The sequence below is a fragment of the Solenopsis invicta genome, chromosome 16 (assembly GCF_016802725.1).
Source record: "Solenopsis invicta isolate M01_SB chromosome 16, UNIL_Sinv_3.0, whole genome shotgun sequence".
NCBI classification, from domain to species: Eukaryota; Metazoa; Arthropoda; class Insecta; order Hymenoptera; family Formicidae; genus Solenopsis; species Solenopsis invicta.
The window spans coordinates 7,347,970-7,365,877 of record NC_052679.1 but is presented as its reverse complement, the minus strand read 5'-3'; the positions used below and the strand labels follow the sequence as shown (position 1 = coordinate 7,365,877).

Sequence of the window (17,908 nt, the reverse complement as noted above, 5' to 3'; positions counted from 1 at the left end):
CAATAGTTACAGCTGATTCTTGAAGAAATGATTATTAAAATCGTCTTTACATTCTTTATTCTTCAAGCTACTAAATTTACAGATTTTGATACGATACCAGCAAAGTATAGTATTCCGCTACAAAAAGTTCTTTATAAGATGTATCAAAATTAGAGTAGGGGAGACCGAGGCAAATTGTTAGACCTTTTTTTCTTTTGTGTCTCCTGAGTCCTGTATTAATTAAAAAAAAAGCATGATCCGGTTTGAAAGATTGAACCTTCCCCTTCACAATGCCGATATAAATAGAACATGCAAATGTACTTGCTTTAAAGTACATATAAAAATGTCGACCAATGTCAAGAATTAAGAATAGCCCTAATATAGCCCGGGGTAATTCGTAACTAATCCGGGAATATTCCAAAATTTGTATTTTAAGTTGAAAGTCTGTAAAAAAGCTGTTGTTAAGACTTTCTTTTATTTAAAAAAGGATGTAGGTATACAAAAAACAAATGCAAACATACACGATCGCATGTTCTTTTATTCCATCGGTGTGACAGATTTTGTAACCTTACAAGTGTCAATCTTTAACGCTTTATAACTTTTTACCTGCTTAAAAGCGACAATTTTATATTTATATTCATGTTCTATGTACTAAAAGACACAATATTATCAAGTTTGAACTAAATCAATGAAGAACTTTACCTCAATGTTTAACTTTGCGTAGCGCAGACGTTCGTAACACAGCCGAAAGGTTAGGGTTACCCAACTTAGGTTAGGCGCTGCAATCATATTAACGAATCGCCCCGGTGCTCGGTATTACGAATAGCCCCAACATCAACTGTGCGCATTATTGCATATGATCGACAAAAATAGACATCACACAGCAAAAAGTAAACACGAAATGTTTCAAATACGTTCAACTAGACACGATACATTCAAAGTTTTCAAAAAAACCTTATTATCTTATTTAAATTTCGAAGAAATGCCGACTATCAGAAATTACTTCGACTGTCGCAAAACACATTTTTCACTATTATGACTTTAATATGACGCCGTTACCAACAAATCTTTATTAGCAACATCGTTACATTAGGACGTGTTTACAGTATTTAAAGTAAATTTTTATTATGTACCCATAAAAAGATATTTCCAATTATCGAATTACCCCCTCTAACGATTTGCCCCGGTCTCCCCTATATATAAAAAAGAAAATATGTACACGTTATTTGTTATCATTTTGCTAAAATATCACTGATTGTGAATGCATCTTAACTGAAACTATCGTTCTTCTTCAGTATGAAAAAAATCGTTATTACTTTTATTACGATAAAAAATTTTATAAATATAGATTAATTGTATTCTATGTGTGCAGTTGAAAAGTCTAACATTTCAACTTTGAAACTATCACTGTTCGAGTAATTAACGACCAGTACGTCTCGTATTTGTTGCTTTAACTTGGGTGTGCTAGCTTCTTTTTGCCGGAATTCTCCTTCCAGCTTCCAGAGAAAAGATTTACTCTCAATTTATCGATATTTTGACTGCTTGAGCTGATGCCCACGTTGCTGGAATTTTCCACAGACAGTCTAACTTCATTAATTTCAGATAACCTTTTATTTGTCTCAGATTTATATTTTGGTACTTCTGTAGGCGTATCTGAAAAATTTAAAAATGTTCCACAATTCTATTTTAAATTAAATTTTTGGACTTTTATTATGAATTTTAGATTAGTACAATACATTAAAATTAAAGGCTACTTTAATTAAAGGCAACTTTAATTAACAATTGACTCAATCGACAGAGTTGCTAACAGAGTTGTAAAAGAAAACAGTTTATTTTATTATAAAAAAGTAAAATTCTTTTTTTTCCTTTATCTAATAATATATTTGATCAATTACAGTATCTGATATAATTTATTTTAATTTTAATATAGATGGAATTATTTTTTTATTATAATGAATACGAGTTGTTGACAGTATTGCTGATAAAATTAATCGTCGATTAAAGTTAATCAAAGTTGGTTAAAGTAGTCTTAAATCAATCATTACAGAAGAGACAGTGAAATTATTTTGCAAAGATTCAGGAGCATTAATTAGTATTTTTTTGATAAAAAATTTGAAAATAAAGTTTCCACATAACAATTTTTTTTTTAACATTATTCTTTCTGTAATATTAATTTAATTGTATACATTGTGACGTGGCTGTTTTATCTGCCTCGCCGCTTCGTCTTCCACCTAAGCATAGCTCAAGGAAGTATGACCGGGTCGAGCACTCAGCAAGAGAGCGAAATCTCCGGCGGGACTGCGTAGCGTATTATTTCCATTTACTCATTCGCGGTTTATTTCATGTAACCGCAGGCACCTCGACGAACGTCGCCTAAGGACCAGCAGCGGCGAAGGAGACGGACAGCGGCCAGAAATGGAGAAGGCGGTCGTCCAAGGCCGGCGCACAGGAAACCGCCGACGGAGAGGAAGACGAGACAAGACGTAGCGACAGATAAGCGCCACGCAAAAGAGGCTTGCAAGTGGCATAGCGGATGGACAGGCTGGGGCGGACGAACGGCCAGGACTAGGGTCGTCGAATGCCGGCTGTCCATCAAGGAGGGTAGCGGCGTAGAATCGTCGCAGGAAGATTCGGCTGCTGTCAGCCGCGAGAACGACGAGAGCGGCGAGGATGTCGAATGCCGACGGGGACCACACAACACCTGCGGAGACCCAACACTGTGCTACCGTGACGTCACGGCTAGATAAGGGCGGCCGCTGATAGGCCGCGCTGCTTGACGCAAAGATATCGCGCACCCTGTGGGAGGGGTAACGCTCATCGATCGCGTATCGAGCGCGATCCTCTCGGCTTTTGCGTGCGACCCGGCGTTCGGCGTACACCCAAGGACTTTGATTCTGTCCATGGGGAAATTTTCCAAACTGAGAAGTCACCACTTTCTACATACTCGCAGTTCATGATTAATGAAACGACTAGAGCTTATTGGTCGTTACGTTAATCATGAACTGTAAGTATATAGAAAGATAGCGACTTCTCAGTTTAGAAAATTTCCCCATGGACAGATTCAAAGTCGCTGGGTGTACATGGTCAGAGAGGAACCTGAGAGGGGACAGGCTTCGAGTTTAGATGGAACCTTATTTTGAAGCGCCTCTATGTTTCGTGAAAAATGGACATTGAACTACGTAGCCAATGTCCATTTTCCACGTCGGTAATGTCCACGTTTAGGTGGTTCTCAGCGGTGCTATGTCCATTTTTACGGTTCTCTTCTGTGCTATGTGCAGGAGTAAGAGATGCATCAGTTGGATAAAGACGGATAATGGATCTCTGTCTGTCTTCTGTTTAGACCATCGGTTAGAGAGAGAAAGTATCGCGGTAGCAAACACGGAGCGAGCGGCGATGTTATCTCTACGGATACCCTCCTCTCCACTCCCCTCTCGCCTATCTCGTTTTCCGCGCTACGTTTTGGCCGTAAAATTCAGAAAGTCCTCTTCGGACGATTTCTGGGCAGGGACGTAGAAAGGCCAGAAAGCGCCTACTCTTTAAAAATGTTTTATATTTTGTTATATTTGTTGTAATGACGTACGCGCATATGTATGATTTAAAAATGACAATATGCGCGTGTTTAATATTGTACAAAAAAATAATAATGTAATAAAAGAATTTATGGATACCTGAGAATCATATTTTTATTTTCTTTCAAGTGCGATTTTACGTGAAGATAATCGATCTAATTTCAATACAACGTTACGAGGGCGACAATTTAATTAAATATATACCTTTTTAAAAATAATTATTTATTTTTATTAAAATATTTTGTAATTATTATAATAATTTTAATTATAATAAATAATTGTGGACTTGTATGCCCCTCCCCCCTCCTCTTATTATCGTCCCGCGACCACCTCTACCTCTTCCTCGTTCTCGTCCTCTTCCTCTTCCTCGTCCTCTCCCTCTTCCTCTGCCTCTCCCTCTTCCTCGAGCGAATGCCGCACTAATTATTTTCTCTAGATCTAAAGTCTGAAACAAAAAATTTAAAGAATGTGTAAAAGCATTTATTGAATACCGAAGAAAGATAAAACGATGCTTATATGTCAACTTTGTCATTAAAAAAAACCACATTTGCCTGTGTAGGTGAACCGTGGCAAACCAAGATCATGTTTCGACAATACGCTCGTTTTTTAATAGCGAAACTATAGCCGCATCTAGAAACTCGTTTATATTTAATTAATACTTACAATGTTACGAATCCTGTCGTCGCCGTTTCGGCTGACGCCGTTGGGGTCGTCGTCGCCGCCGCTGTCGACGTCGTCGTCGACGTCGTCGTCGTTGCCGCCGCCACTGTCGACGTCGTCGTCGACGTCGTCGTCGTTGCCGCCGCCGCTGTCGACGTCGTCGTCGTCGCCGCCGCCGCTGTCGACGTCGTCGTCGTCGTCGCCGCCGCTGTCGACGTCGCCGCCGCCGCTGTCGATGTCGTCGTCGTCGTCGCCGCCGCTGTTGACGTCGCTGCCGCCGCTGTCGACATCGTCGTCGTTGTCGCCGCCGCTGTCAACGTCGTCGTCGCCAATGTTTGTTCCACTGAAAAAATAGAATTTTTAGAATAAATAACAATATTTTACTAATATAATTGTTATAAGTAAAGTACATAGACGTGTACTTACTGGTTCCTGCTTCACAGTGCTCGTCCTTACGGTTTACGGTGCTCTGCGGTGCTCGCAACAGCATGTATGATCTTTTTTAGATGTGAAGTGTACATTAACTTACAAGAAAAAATATTTAATGTTCTCTTATATTTATCTTTTAACAAAAATTTCTATGTTACACAACACAGACACACACACACACACACACACACACACACACACACACACACACACACACACACATACACACACACACACACACACACACACACACAGCACGCGCGCGTGCGCTCGGAACGTGTATGATGCACAGATTGAAATCAATATGGCTACGATTTTATTGAAATAATACTCATAACTTGTATAATTTTTAATAAAACATTTATATACATGCGCGCGAATTAACTTATATTTGCATCATACTCACGTAAATGAGAATCTTAGCAGCTTAAAAAGCTGAGCCCCTTCACCACGTCAAGGTGATTCTCACGAAGGGGAAAAAATGGGAAGCAACAATCAGTTGAAAGTTAAATTTGTATTTTTTTTTAATTATAGAGAAAGAATATGCAAAAAGTTAAAAAGAGCGCATCTCTTAGTTTGTAAAATATATAATCTATATTTGATATTTTCAACGTAGAACGCATGTTTATAAAAATCGAAATTCTTTAAAACTATAAAATTACAATTATTGTTGGTGTTTTTGTTATTAAGCATGTCACAAAGATCGCAATCACAATTGAAATAATTGCATAAATCTGAGACTAGCAGATGTTATCACAGAGAAGTTTACGTAGTAAACTTCTTTGAAATAACTGATATAATATCAGTTATTTTTTTTTCTGAAATATTTTGTATATTTTAATACACATACGTGTATTAAAATATTTTTGTATCTTATTATAAAATACTGTGATTTTTAAAAATCACGGTACGTAATATATGTATATACATATATACATATATATTATATGTATATATAAACATATATATATATATATATATATATGCATTTATGCATAATTTATTGCCAACATATTTAATGTATTTCCTTTCATTCTTTTTTGCTTTGTGTCTTGCATTACATCATTAGTAACTAGTAAATGTATGATTTCACAATGTCGTAGCATGACCACATTAATCTTTTATTTGTCCTGTGATAACATCTGCTAATCTAAGATTTATGCAATTATTTCAATTGTGATTGCGATCTTCTACGATACTAAAAAATGCATATTAATTTTACACATTACTCGAAAATAATACTTGCTGCACAGTAATATGATTTGTAAATATATTTCACTCTGTTGAACTATTATATAAATACAATATCATAATATACATGCAGCAATTATTTTTTCTACAATGATGAAACTATGAAGAAACAAAGAATAAAAATAAATGGAAGGAAATACTTTGAGATATATAAAAATTATTTGTTTTTTATTTTCATGCGTTTTACGTCATTTTATTTGTTCAATAATTTCTGCATCTTTTTACGAGATTCCTTGTCCGTTTTTTTAGCACGATTATTGTATCGTGTACGTGAATATAGTTTTACACGGATTAAAAGTTGCAGTGCTTCCAATCGATGTTTATAACATGAATTATCTTCATAAAACCATTCTGAATACGTATTATTCGTTACGTTTATGCATTCCTTTTTAATATTTTGTAAAACTGCTGTAGATAAGCGTTCCCAGTTACAATCAATTGCATGTAATTGAATTTCGATCACTTTGGCAAAAAGAGTTGTCGGTCGTATCAACTTTGTAACTGAAGGAGCATCTTCATCAGAATTTGAAAACTCTCGCAGCTCTATATATTTTTCGTTTGCTGTGGCGTCATCCATTGGCGTTTTCGTCATAATGTTACGACAATTATCGCATTTAGTTTGTGCAATGCTTTTCCGTGCTACGTATCCAGCAAAATATGCAATAGCATTGTTATCGTAACTACTCAATGAACTTTTATTTCCAGTAACATTGGTATTATCATACTCTTCGACAATATTTACATCGTCATTAAATAATTCGTCCTCGGGATCAATTTCGTGTTGTACAGAAATATTATTTGCAGTCATAGAAGTGTCAATTGATTTAATTAAATTTGTGGGTGAATTAATAAGGCACTCAGCTTCTGGACACTGCACATTTCCTTTGTCACTTGTATGGATATATCCTATGCATATAATGTGTCTTACATTACATCGGATTATTCTTGCAGTTGGATTATTATTAAATCCACCACGTTGTCTGAATTTTGAAAATAAGTGTTCAACAGAATCTTGGTTACACAATCCTGTCGCAAGTTCAAACGTTTTATTTTCTATTTTTATATCATTATATGTTCCCAAGAGAGCTTGTATGGTCACAATAAATCCTTTTAAGCATGGAATTTTCAAAATTTTATCAGGTGACGTCGACCATCCTGAACACCATGTGATAAATTCTCTTAACAAATTTTCAATATCCGGATTTTTATCAGAAAGTAATCGTTTTCCTCCAAATTTCATATTATAACTGTATGAATTGCAAGCATCAATTACATTGTTCATGCATTCTGTGAAATTTGCCGTCGCTTCCCATGTATCGCTTTGCAATTCTTTTCCATAGCCCGCTGTTCTCATTGAGGCTGTAAATCTATTACTCAATACTTGGAATGGTTTTTTGACGTTCATTAATTGAAAATTATTGGGGTAAAGATGCGCTTCTGTAATATGTGACAATAAATTTGATCCTCCTTGTGCAGCATTATCAATGCGCCATGTCTCTTCATAATCGTTAAAAGATGCTACAACTTCTGTACCGCAATATAAAAATTGGTGTGTTCTTAGTAAACTCATTAATCGTTTTACTAAATGTGGAAAATCAAATGACGCGTAATATTTTTTTCCTTTATGAATAAAAAATGGATTATCTGTGCTTACACCAAGTTGATTATAAGCACTTTGATTAGATGATCCTTGACCACATGTCAAAATTCGTACATCAGCATCTGTATTGCTTAGTCTGTGTAAACATTCTTTCAATAAATATATTATTTCTTCCGCTTTCATGCATTTTCCAGGAAGAAAATATGCCAATGGTTGACGCCACGGGTTACGCGCGTTAATACTATCTAAGCAAAAGACAAAAACACATTTAGCATTTTCGTTTCTTCTTCCTAAAGGCCCAAGATCTACAAGTCCTTCTACTTGATCTAAATGAGGTGAATATTCTTGATATGATTTTATTGACATCTCGTCCCATTTCGTCGCAGACAAGTCTGCGAGTTTCTCTTGTAGTTTAAAAAAAACAAAATCGCAAAATCCTGGCACAATATTGTATTCTTCGTGCCATCTTCTAATAGTTCGTTCACAAGGGAACGTGCAACCTGCCTGTCGTAAGCGGCGCAATGCAGAAGCAGAGTAATAAAATAATTGTTGCGCAAGACTTTTCTCTTCTTGCGTATACGGTGCATTAGGTGTGTGCAGTTGCAAAGTTATCATTGCTTGAGCAACAGGATGTAAATTTTGATTTTCAATAAAATTTTGTATAATTTTTTTTTGGCTCTTTTTACTTGTCGTTTTTCTATTTGAAATTTGTCGAGTACGCAAACAAAATTTTAACTTTTTAATAATTTTACGCAAACGAAGATTTTCTCGCTTTAAAAGTTCCACTTGTGCTACTTCTGATTTTGATTTCTCGCTTGCATGCTTCCCCCTTTTTTCTTCAATTACAGGTATATCCACATTACACACATCTTTTATCTCCGATGGTTCCTCATTAATCCATTCACTTACATTTTCTTCTTCATCCGAAGAATAAAAATACATCTCTTTTGCACGTTGGTACGTTTTAATGTATCGGTAATTTGGAACATTAATTTTGACGTTATCATTATTAATTGTTTGGGACACTATTTCTGTGTCATTATTGAAATTTATTTCGACGTTGTCAGTAATAATTTCTTGTGACACTATTTCTGTGTCATTATTTATATCTATTTCTGCCGGTAACGTTAAATTTTGGTTCGTACCTGTATTTTTTGTTTCCAATTCGTGTTGTGAGTAGCCGTTAAATTTCACTGGAACAGCATCTCTTTTTAACGTCTTAAAATTTTTCTTCTTTGTTGGTCCTTCCTTGAAGGAACTTGGATCGAAATGATCTTCACACAGACCGGCACGACGTAGTGAGTTGGCAGTCCATTTTGCCAAAGTAGTATTTCCTGAAATAAAATTATGAAACGAGATATTAGTATTGTAAAATGTTGTACAATCGGTGTGCCGCGAAAATGTTACCGAATTTAAAAGTAAGCAAAAAGAGTTAAATTAATAAAAATACATGTACCGCACAAAGTAAAAAACATATTATTTTTTAAAATCTGAAAAAATTTGAGATAAATAATATTGGAAAGACGTTGTAACCAAAAAGTATAAAGTTAGTCATTTAATAAATTCACTTTGACAAATTAACAATTGACAATTTTTAACTTCTTAATTATCTCTTCTCAGTTTTTTGCTCATTCTTTTACTTCTTTGCTCGCTCTTTCGCTTTCTCGCTCGTTCTTTCGTTCTCTCGCTCGCTCTTTCGTTCTCTCACTCGCTCTTACTCTCAGCACCATACCGCTCATGTGTCTATTGCTGCTTGCAAACAAATCTTCCCGCGTCTTGCACGTAGCCGAGTAGTCTTATCTTGCCACACGCTTAAGGTCTCGACATAGGCTTTTGCATAGCTTCATAACCGTATCTATAAGGAAATTGATTGGTCCGTTAGCACATGCATAAAGAAATGGACCAATCAATTTCTTTATGCATACGGTTATGCAGCTATGCAAAAGCCTGTATCGCGGCCTTTACATTTGGCTCAGCTAAATCGGCAATTATCAGTAATTATTATCTCGTTAATTATAGAAAAATGGTAAACGACTTGTTTGGGCAGTTTGACTTGCTCTATCAGCTCGAAAGGTGATCTGGTCATTACCAGACACTCTGTACTTTAAACAAATGTCTAGTAATTTATATAATAAATATGATAAGGAACTTACCGCTGTTACGTATCCATAATTGACATCTAGCATCAGTAATTGCAGGAAATCGAAATAAATGTGTTCCCGTTGAATGTCTTTTATTACGACAATTTTTATACATACACTTGTCGTATACGGTTTCCACACGCTTTTCACTCATTGTTACACTTTTTCGTTTAAAGAATTATTTGCACAAAAAAATACTTTAATTGAAGAAATATAAGAAACAAAAAAAGAAAAGAATACGAATTAGAGACAGAGCGTTAACTGAAAAGAATAAGGGTAACAAACTTGATTTATTGAATAAATCAAGAAGTGTTACTAAATAAATAAAATAAAAAGTATAAAAGAACTTATAGTTGCAACCAAAAACGCGATTTGGTACACAAGCAAAGAACTTTAAAAACACGCTATCGAAGTACACTGTCTCACTATGAAACGCGGACTGCGTCGAACAATAGCGAGCTTCGTCGTCACATAACGTCGTCGCGCTATTTTGTTTTTCTTCTTTTCTAACGCTTAATTTTAAACGTTTACGAGAAAGACGAATCGAACTGATAAGATTCTTTGTATCATAATTTATATTTCAAAAAATACAGCTTCAATAGGCAACTTTTTATAATTCGGGAGTCTTAAGAAGTCATATCTGAAAATAAATTTTCTATACACATCTTATGTTGCTTATAAGTTTATTATAATTCACCAAATTTTTGTATGATAATTTTATAACAAATTGTATAGAAAGCAATGCTGGAAAAGAGGCAAATGTTTAATAACCGTACACATAATGTTATTTCTTAATAATACAAATGTACGAGATTATGCTTATTATTTATAATAAACCCTGTTGCAAAATCTTGTATGTTCTTGTCTGAAGTTCGTATGAGAAATTTTTCCTACAAAATCTCACAAGACCTTCCTTACAAAAATTATACAAATTCTTGTGAGATCTCTTTCAGTATTTATAAAAAGGATTCCAATTTACTTAAAAATTCAGTGAAAAATTTTCACGATGCAGGATACTCTTCAATATATGCATAAAATAAAAAATCGTATACAAATTATGATTATTATAAATATACAACGGCTATGTGTATCAACAACGTACACATGTTTTTCTACAAAAAAAGCATTCACAATCTACCGATCGAATCGGTCCGTACGTGGTTAAAAAGCGACAATACTATAAGACGACGCGAGCTCGGCGAGCGCTCTATTATTCCGATCATTCAATGTTCGACTGTGGTTCAACGATCGAGGCAAGACGCAGGACGAGCACCGCAGATCTAGTAAGTGTATCTATATACTTATAAAAATATATAAAAAACATATTATTACAGTAAAACATTGTTAATTATATTGTAAAAATATTATTTTTTTAGTACAAAAAACATCGGTGACGACGACAACGATGCCAACACCGACGACGGCAGCGACGACGACGACGATGACAACGACGACGACGTCGACGTCGACTGCGATGCCGACGACGACGATGACGTCGTCTGAGGCAGCGATGACGGCGACGACGACGATGACGACGTCGTCTGAAGCGGCGAGGACGACGATGACGTCAACTGCGGTGACGACGACAACAACGTCGAGTGCAGCGGCGGTGACGACGACGATGTCATCTGCAGCGGCAGCGACGACGTCGACAGCGACGGCGATGGCAGCCGATAAAGCGACGATGTCGACGGCAGCAGCGGTGCCATCGGCCACGAATTTAATAACTATAAATGTAAGTGTTTATTAAATATAAAACTAAACATGTTTTTATATGCGGTTACAGGCTGGTTTTCATAGTCTATTCTTATTTTAAGATCATCTTAAGTAATAGCTTAAGATGCTAATACAGTTTTCTGATTAGTTAATGACATCTTAAGATAATGCTTAAGACGATCTTAAATATAAAAAGCGACTACGAACACCGGCCACAGTTTCAGTATTGAAAAACGAGCCTATTGTTTTTCATGATTTTGGAGTCGATCATGAAACTTTTTCCTTAGGGCGGAAACGTGAAAAGTGAAAATCTTTACCATTGAAGTTAATGGAGAAATTTTTCACTTTTCACGTTTCCGCCTTAGGGTAAAAGTTTCACGATCGACCCCCTTGGTTCACCCACACAGAAAACTGTAGATGCTTTTAATGATACAAAGTTAGCACAAGCATCTTTTTATCTTTCTTTTTTTTTTGTTTCAGACTGCCGATTTGCAAACTATAATTTACGCCGCTATTGCGGGCATGCGTACAAGAGGGAGAGGAAGAGGACGTGGAAGAGGACGAGGAAGAGGAAGAGCAGGAAGGGGTAGTGGCAGGGGTAGAGGCGGTGGTTGCGGGACAATAAGAGGAGAGGGGAGGGGCATACAAGTCCACAATTATTTATTATAATTAAAATTATTATAATAATTACAAAATATTTTAATAAAAATAAATAATTATTTTTAAAAAGGTATATATTTAATTAAATTGTCGCCCTCGTAACGTTGTATTGAAATTAGATCGATTATCTTCACGTAAAATCGCACTTGAAAGAAAATAAAAATATGATTCTCAGGTATCCATAAATTCTTTTATTACATTATTATTTTTTTGTACAATATTAAACACGCGCATATTGTCATTTTTAAATCATACATATGCGCGTACGTCATTACAACAAATATAACAAAATATAAAACATTTTTAAAGAGTAGGCGCTTTCTGGCCTTTCTACGTCCCTGCCCAGAAATCGTCCGAAGAGGACTTTCTGAATTTTACGGCCAAAACGTAGCGCGGAAAACGAGATAGGCGAGAGGGGAGTGGAGAGGAGGGTATCCGTAGAGATAACATCGCCGCTCGCTCCGTGTTTGCTACCGCGATACTTTCTCTCTCTAACCGATGGTCTAAACAGAAGACAGACAGAGATCCATTATCCGTCTTTATCCAACTGATGCATCTCTCACTCCTGCACATAGCACAGAAGAGAACCGTAAAAATGGACATAGCACCGCTGAGAACCACCTAAACGTGGACATTACCGACGTGGAAAATGGACATTGGCTACGTAGTTCAATGTCCATTTTTCACGAAACATAGAGGCGCTTCAAAATAAGGTTCCATCTAAACTCGAAGCCTGTCCCCTCTCAGGTTCCTCTTTGACATGGTGCGTTAAAGAAAGCGACCGAGGGATATCGGCCTAGCTACCGGATAGCGAGAGTGCCCGGCCCTAGCGAGCGTGTCCAGCAGGGAATCCCCGAGGGCCCAAGGAACCAGGAGGAGGACCGGAGTCGTCGTCGAGGTGACCCTCTGACAATTGTGTAAAGCCACGGGCTGTCGGTGTCGATCGGCTCGCGTTCTGAGATGGAGCCATTAGGTTAGTGTGTGAGTGCGTCCGCCGCGTGGCGATTGAACGCACCTTGTTTCTTGGTGTTTGGCTGGCTCTCCGCCTCAAGCACGAGATCTCGTCGAGGCACCCAGCTGTCGGCTGCCGCGTGTGTTTGAGCCGTCCCGCCGTGGAAATTCACGGACGACCGGCTTCCCGGGAAGCCGCAAAACCCTCGCGCACGTGCGCGAGTTGTGTTGCGGCCGTGATCGCACGACCGCCCGAGCTATCGGTGCGTTGTTGTCTCGCGTGTGTTGGATTAATTTCGTAGCGCGGTTCCGGCGACTGCGTTGTCGCCGGCACGAATCTTTTACCGTACCTATTTTGTCTTTAAGTTATTCGGTTTGCCCTAGCGAGGGCACAGTATATACAGTAGCGACAGTGCGAGAAAAGTATGGGTCAAATTTCTTCTGCGCATGCGTTGGCTATACAATCAAGAATATGGCTGACTGTCATAACAATATCACATGATATCATATATGTAGTCAAGCTGCACTAAACTGCGACGATATGTAGTCAAGCTGCACTAAACTGCGACGATATACCGGCAAATAAAATAAGTGTAAAAATTAGTAAAGCTGAGGAAAATTTTATATCATAATTATAATTTTATTATTATTATTTAAAATGAATGCAAGAGGAGGCTATTCTTGTGTTTTTGCTACATGCAAAAATATTTCTGGACGGACAGAAAATAATTCATAATCTTACTACAATATCTATTGTACTTTACTTCTTATTTTTTCATTTATTTTGCTTTCAAATTTTTATTAATTAATTTATTTATTTCTGAGTTTTAACTGATATATGTCAACTGCTAACCCCATTTGCAACATCCTATACTTTCGTGCAATGGGAACTAAATGTTTATTATTAACAATTATTAATTATGATTAATTTATTTGTAACAAACCGCCTTTCCGCTCCCCCCTCGGACCGTCCACCGTTCCAGCCTGTCCGGCCAAACAACCGCCGGACAGCGAAAACACGGTGCACAGCGCCAATAAGAATTCAAACACCGGCGTAGCGCGCGTTTACGCATCCGCGCGTCGACAGATCTCCGCGCGCACGCGCTCGACCGGAGTGGCGGCCGTTGGACCGATCTCGAGCGGCGGGGAGTCCCCCACCGATTCCGTACCGTTCCGTACCCCCGCACCGTCTCTGCCCACGAGACTCGGGTATGTAAGCGCTGCCGCTCCTAGAGTCGAGGCTTCTTCTTCTCCGTCTGATCTCCCGTCCGAGAAGGAAGTCTATCCCGAGCGCTCAACGGAGTTAAGTGCCTTAGCTTCAGTCAAGCGATCTTGACACGAGCCATTCGCTTTCCTAGACCGCCGGTTCACGGGCTTAAGGGAGACTTCTTGTGTGACGGGCCGTTTTCAATGCAATTTTTAAGAATTAATTTAAAAAAAATGGTTAGACCTACAGATTTAATGTTTTATACTTAAACTTATTCATCTTTTAAAAAGTACCTCAATTTTTTTCAAACTTTTTTACTCAAAATTATGGAAAATACAAATTATTTAAAAAAGTAAGTTTTAAAATTCTCCTCCATCGGGCGCCACGATTGATACGGTCCTGGTCATCTGAAATACATAATTTTTTTTTTATTTTTTTCGTAATGAATGTGGCTATCGTGTGAACCAAAAGAAATTAATTTGAAAAAAAATTGACAAAATGGCGGCACTTAAAGTGTAATGGTCTGATTTTTACTATAAAATTCTAACATTTCACAGTCCAAAAAAATAGTAATTTTAAAGATATCGAAAATATTTTGGTTCACACCATAGCTACATATGTGCACAACATTTCTGTAAAATTTGAAATCGATCAGCCAAGTAGTTTTTGAAAAATCATGGCGCCCGATTTGCAAAATGTCGTTTTGAGAAAAACGCGTTTAAAGTTTTGCAGGCCCTTTTGAGGTAGATAATGAATAATTTCTGTAACTTACCCTTAGTCAGCTATGCCAGGGCCACATAAGAGACCTTCCTCAACTTCAAAAAATTCGTGTTGATCTGTTTTTGCCTGTCTCTTGGTAATTCTGGCCTTCTTTGCCTCATGTGATGTGTGCTGCTCCGAACGTTTGACGCGCTCGTTGTCTCTATTATCGACGAAAGTTTTGGCATTTTGGCCGATTTTTAATCCCATTATGTTCATGATTTTTAAAATTGAATTAAAACTTTTATTAAAAATACATACTGCCAAAAAAGTAGCAATTTCCACCGTTTTGGTCCCGCAGTGCAAATGTTTTGGTGCAATTTTCCAAATTAACCAATTCAGACTTTCATTATGACTTTCATTTTTTCTCTTGTAACAGAAATTTTAAACGATATTCCCCTAAGGGATCACAAAGAATCGTCCTAAGCACCATCTGACTAGGTGTGAGAACACTACCTGATACGCAACGATGTGCTCGCCGCATGGAAAACTCGGTCGGCGCGCCATATGGAGGCTGCGTCCTTTATAACTTCGTCAATTTAATGAATTTCGTCTCAATATTTTAAAGATGTCATTTTTGAGATGTCAAACTATAAAAATATGAAAAAAAAAATTTTTCGATTTTTTTGACCCGTCACACAAGAAGTCTCCCTTAAGTCCATTTTGGGCTCCATCAGGAGATCCTGGTAGTCGGCACTTCCCCGATCCGCCGTCCTGTCACGGTATCGACTCACGACTTGGGGTGTGGAATTCCGCGCCTCCACCAAGAGATCTTGGCGTGAGTCGATTACCACCGCCGAACGTGGTATTAACTGCAGCGCGTCGCGATCGGGCCGAAGTACAGCTGTACCGCACGCGCGTCGTCTACGGCCGTGGCCGCGGCCTTCAGCAAGGCCACGGTACCAGCGCGTCAACAAGGATTCCGTATTCCGAGAATCTCGGCACCTGTAAATAAACACCGTTATAAGATACCGCGTTTAAAATCCGACCGTTCCGAATCGCGCGTATACATACCGTCCGTCCGTCCGCGCGTTCTGATTTCCGTTTGTCCATCCGCGCGTAAATTCTAAGTTTTGTTACGTCCGTCCGAGCGCCGTGGCCAGAACGCCACGCTTCTGTATTGTACCGACCATACGCGAAATGATAGGCTTGTTTTCTATTCCTGCACTAGACTGCACCGGAACGTTCCTTCTTGTTTTCACTAACTTTCAAATATATATCTATTTCACTTTAAGTGCACACTAATTCAGGGAGTTCAGGAACAGAAAACAAACAGAAAGATTCGCTTATTTATCCAACAACACCAGTCTAGTTCTCTTAGCGACCTCAGTCCGCGTCCTCGTCCGCCGAACTCACGCCGCTCCGTGCGCGAAAAAAGACAGGTCGTTACATATTTAATATTTTTTAGAATAACACCAAATACCTTGGAATCTTTCAAGATACGTAGAATCTTTCAAGATACGTATTATCTATTGCGATGAAAATACTGCTACGTACTGCAAGAGTCAATTTGTAAATAATTTCATACAAAAAAATGTGAAAAATATAATATTGGATTTTTTATTACTTTGTAAGTGGGAATTATTTAGACTTTAGAGTATTAATGATAATTAAATAAATTTTTATCGTTATTTTATTATTTTCCCTATTCTTATTCTAATACCAGATAGCATAAATTTGTATACACATCTAAAATTGGGATATAAAACATCTTACAGACTACTTAAGTTATAATATTTTAAAGACGCCTTATATTTCGATTTTAAACTTGTATTGCCTAAGATTGCCATTAAATTGTTAACTTACAATTATCACACTTCACATACTGTGTTATAATGTTATTAATTTATTCCAGAAATACATTGACATTAAAAAAATAAATCTATTTTAGTATATATAGTTGTATATTGAAAATCATATATAGGATTTATTTAAATTGTAAAAGTAGTTTGCAAAATATTGTAACGTCTCTTGTTGTCGTTTAAATTCAGCCCTCCTATACAATCTTCAAAATGACTGACAGTAATATAATAAAAGTAATAAATATGATAAAAAATACTACAAATTTATTTTGTATATAACGTAATATATCAATTGTAACTTTGATTAAATTTTTAAGTGATGATAAAATATTTTTATGTTTGCATACATTACGTTATCTTAATTTTTAATATAGTTGTTAAAATTAATGAACGATTACGTTTTTGTCAAAATAGAAGTTATCTTTAAAAATATAGTTATATATACCACGAAATATTTAGTTTATTATTAGGAGTATAAATAAGTTTCCGCCGTTTCACAAAAAATGGCGCCACTAGTATGTTATGGTTGAAATTGTCTGTTGTAAAACGTTATATCGTAAGGTTGGACATCTGGCAACAACATAACCTTAAAATATTAGCGATTTTGTATCAGCATCATATACCTTTTTCGTGTGAAAATGTCGAGTTTTGAGCCGAATAAGCATCATTTGCGGGAGCTTTTGATTTACTTCTTTAATTTGAAGAAATCTGCAGCCGAGGCGCATCGATTGCTTGTAGAAGCATATCGTGAGGCTGCCTTAAGTGAGAGAAGTTGCCGTAAGTGGTTTCACACGTTTAAGAACGGTGAATTTGACGTCGAAGACAAAGAACGTAGCGGAAGGCCGAAAGTGTACGAAGACGCGGAATTGGAAACATTAGGCTTGTTTTCTGTTCCTGCACTAGACTGCACTGGAACGTTCCTTCTTGCTTTCGCTAACTTTGAAACATCTATCTATTTCATTTTAAGTGTACACTTATTTAGAGAGTTCAGGAACAGAAAACAAACGGATTATTAGATGAAGATTCGTGCCAAACCCAAGAAGCACTTGCACTTACATTAGGAGTGACTCAACCAGCAATTTCACATCGCTTAAAATTATTGGGAATGATTCAAAAACAAGGAAACTGGGTTCCATATGAACTGAAGCCGAGAAACGTTGAACGCCGATTTTTCACATGTGAAA

General features: G+C 37.2%; 1 protein-coding gene across 1 annotated transcript; it reads left to right on the top strand.

Moving 5' to 3' along the window:
- Positions 1-11,247: 11,247 nt before the first annotated feature.
- On the top strand, positions 11,248-12,244 carry LOC120359760 (nucleolin 1-like). Its single transcript, XM_039458680.1, has 2 exons — positions 11,248-11,364; positions 11,826-12,244. Exons 1-2 carry the CDS (start codon positions 11,251-11,253, stop codon positions 12,012-12,014), a joined length of 303 nt encoding a protein of 100 aa, XP_039314614.1. The 5' UTR covers positions 11,248-11,250; the 3' UTR covers positions 12,015-12,244.
- Positions 12,245-17,908: the final 5,664 nt, after the last annotated feature.

Coding starts and splice junctions, on each gene's coding strand:
- LOC120359760 (XM_039458680.1), top strand. CDS start 11,251: ATGTCATCTGCAGCGGCAGCGACGACGTCGACAGCGACGGCGATGGCA. Junction 11,365..11,825: donor CGAATTTAATAACTATAAAT/GTAAGTGTTTAT, acceptor TTTTTGTTTCAG/ACTGCCGATTTGCAAACTAT.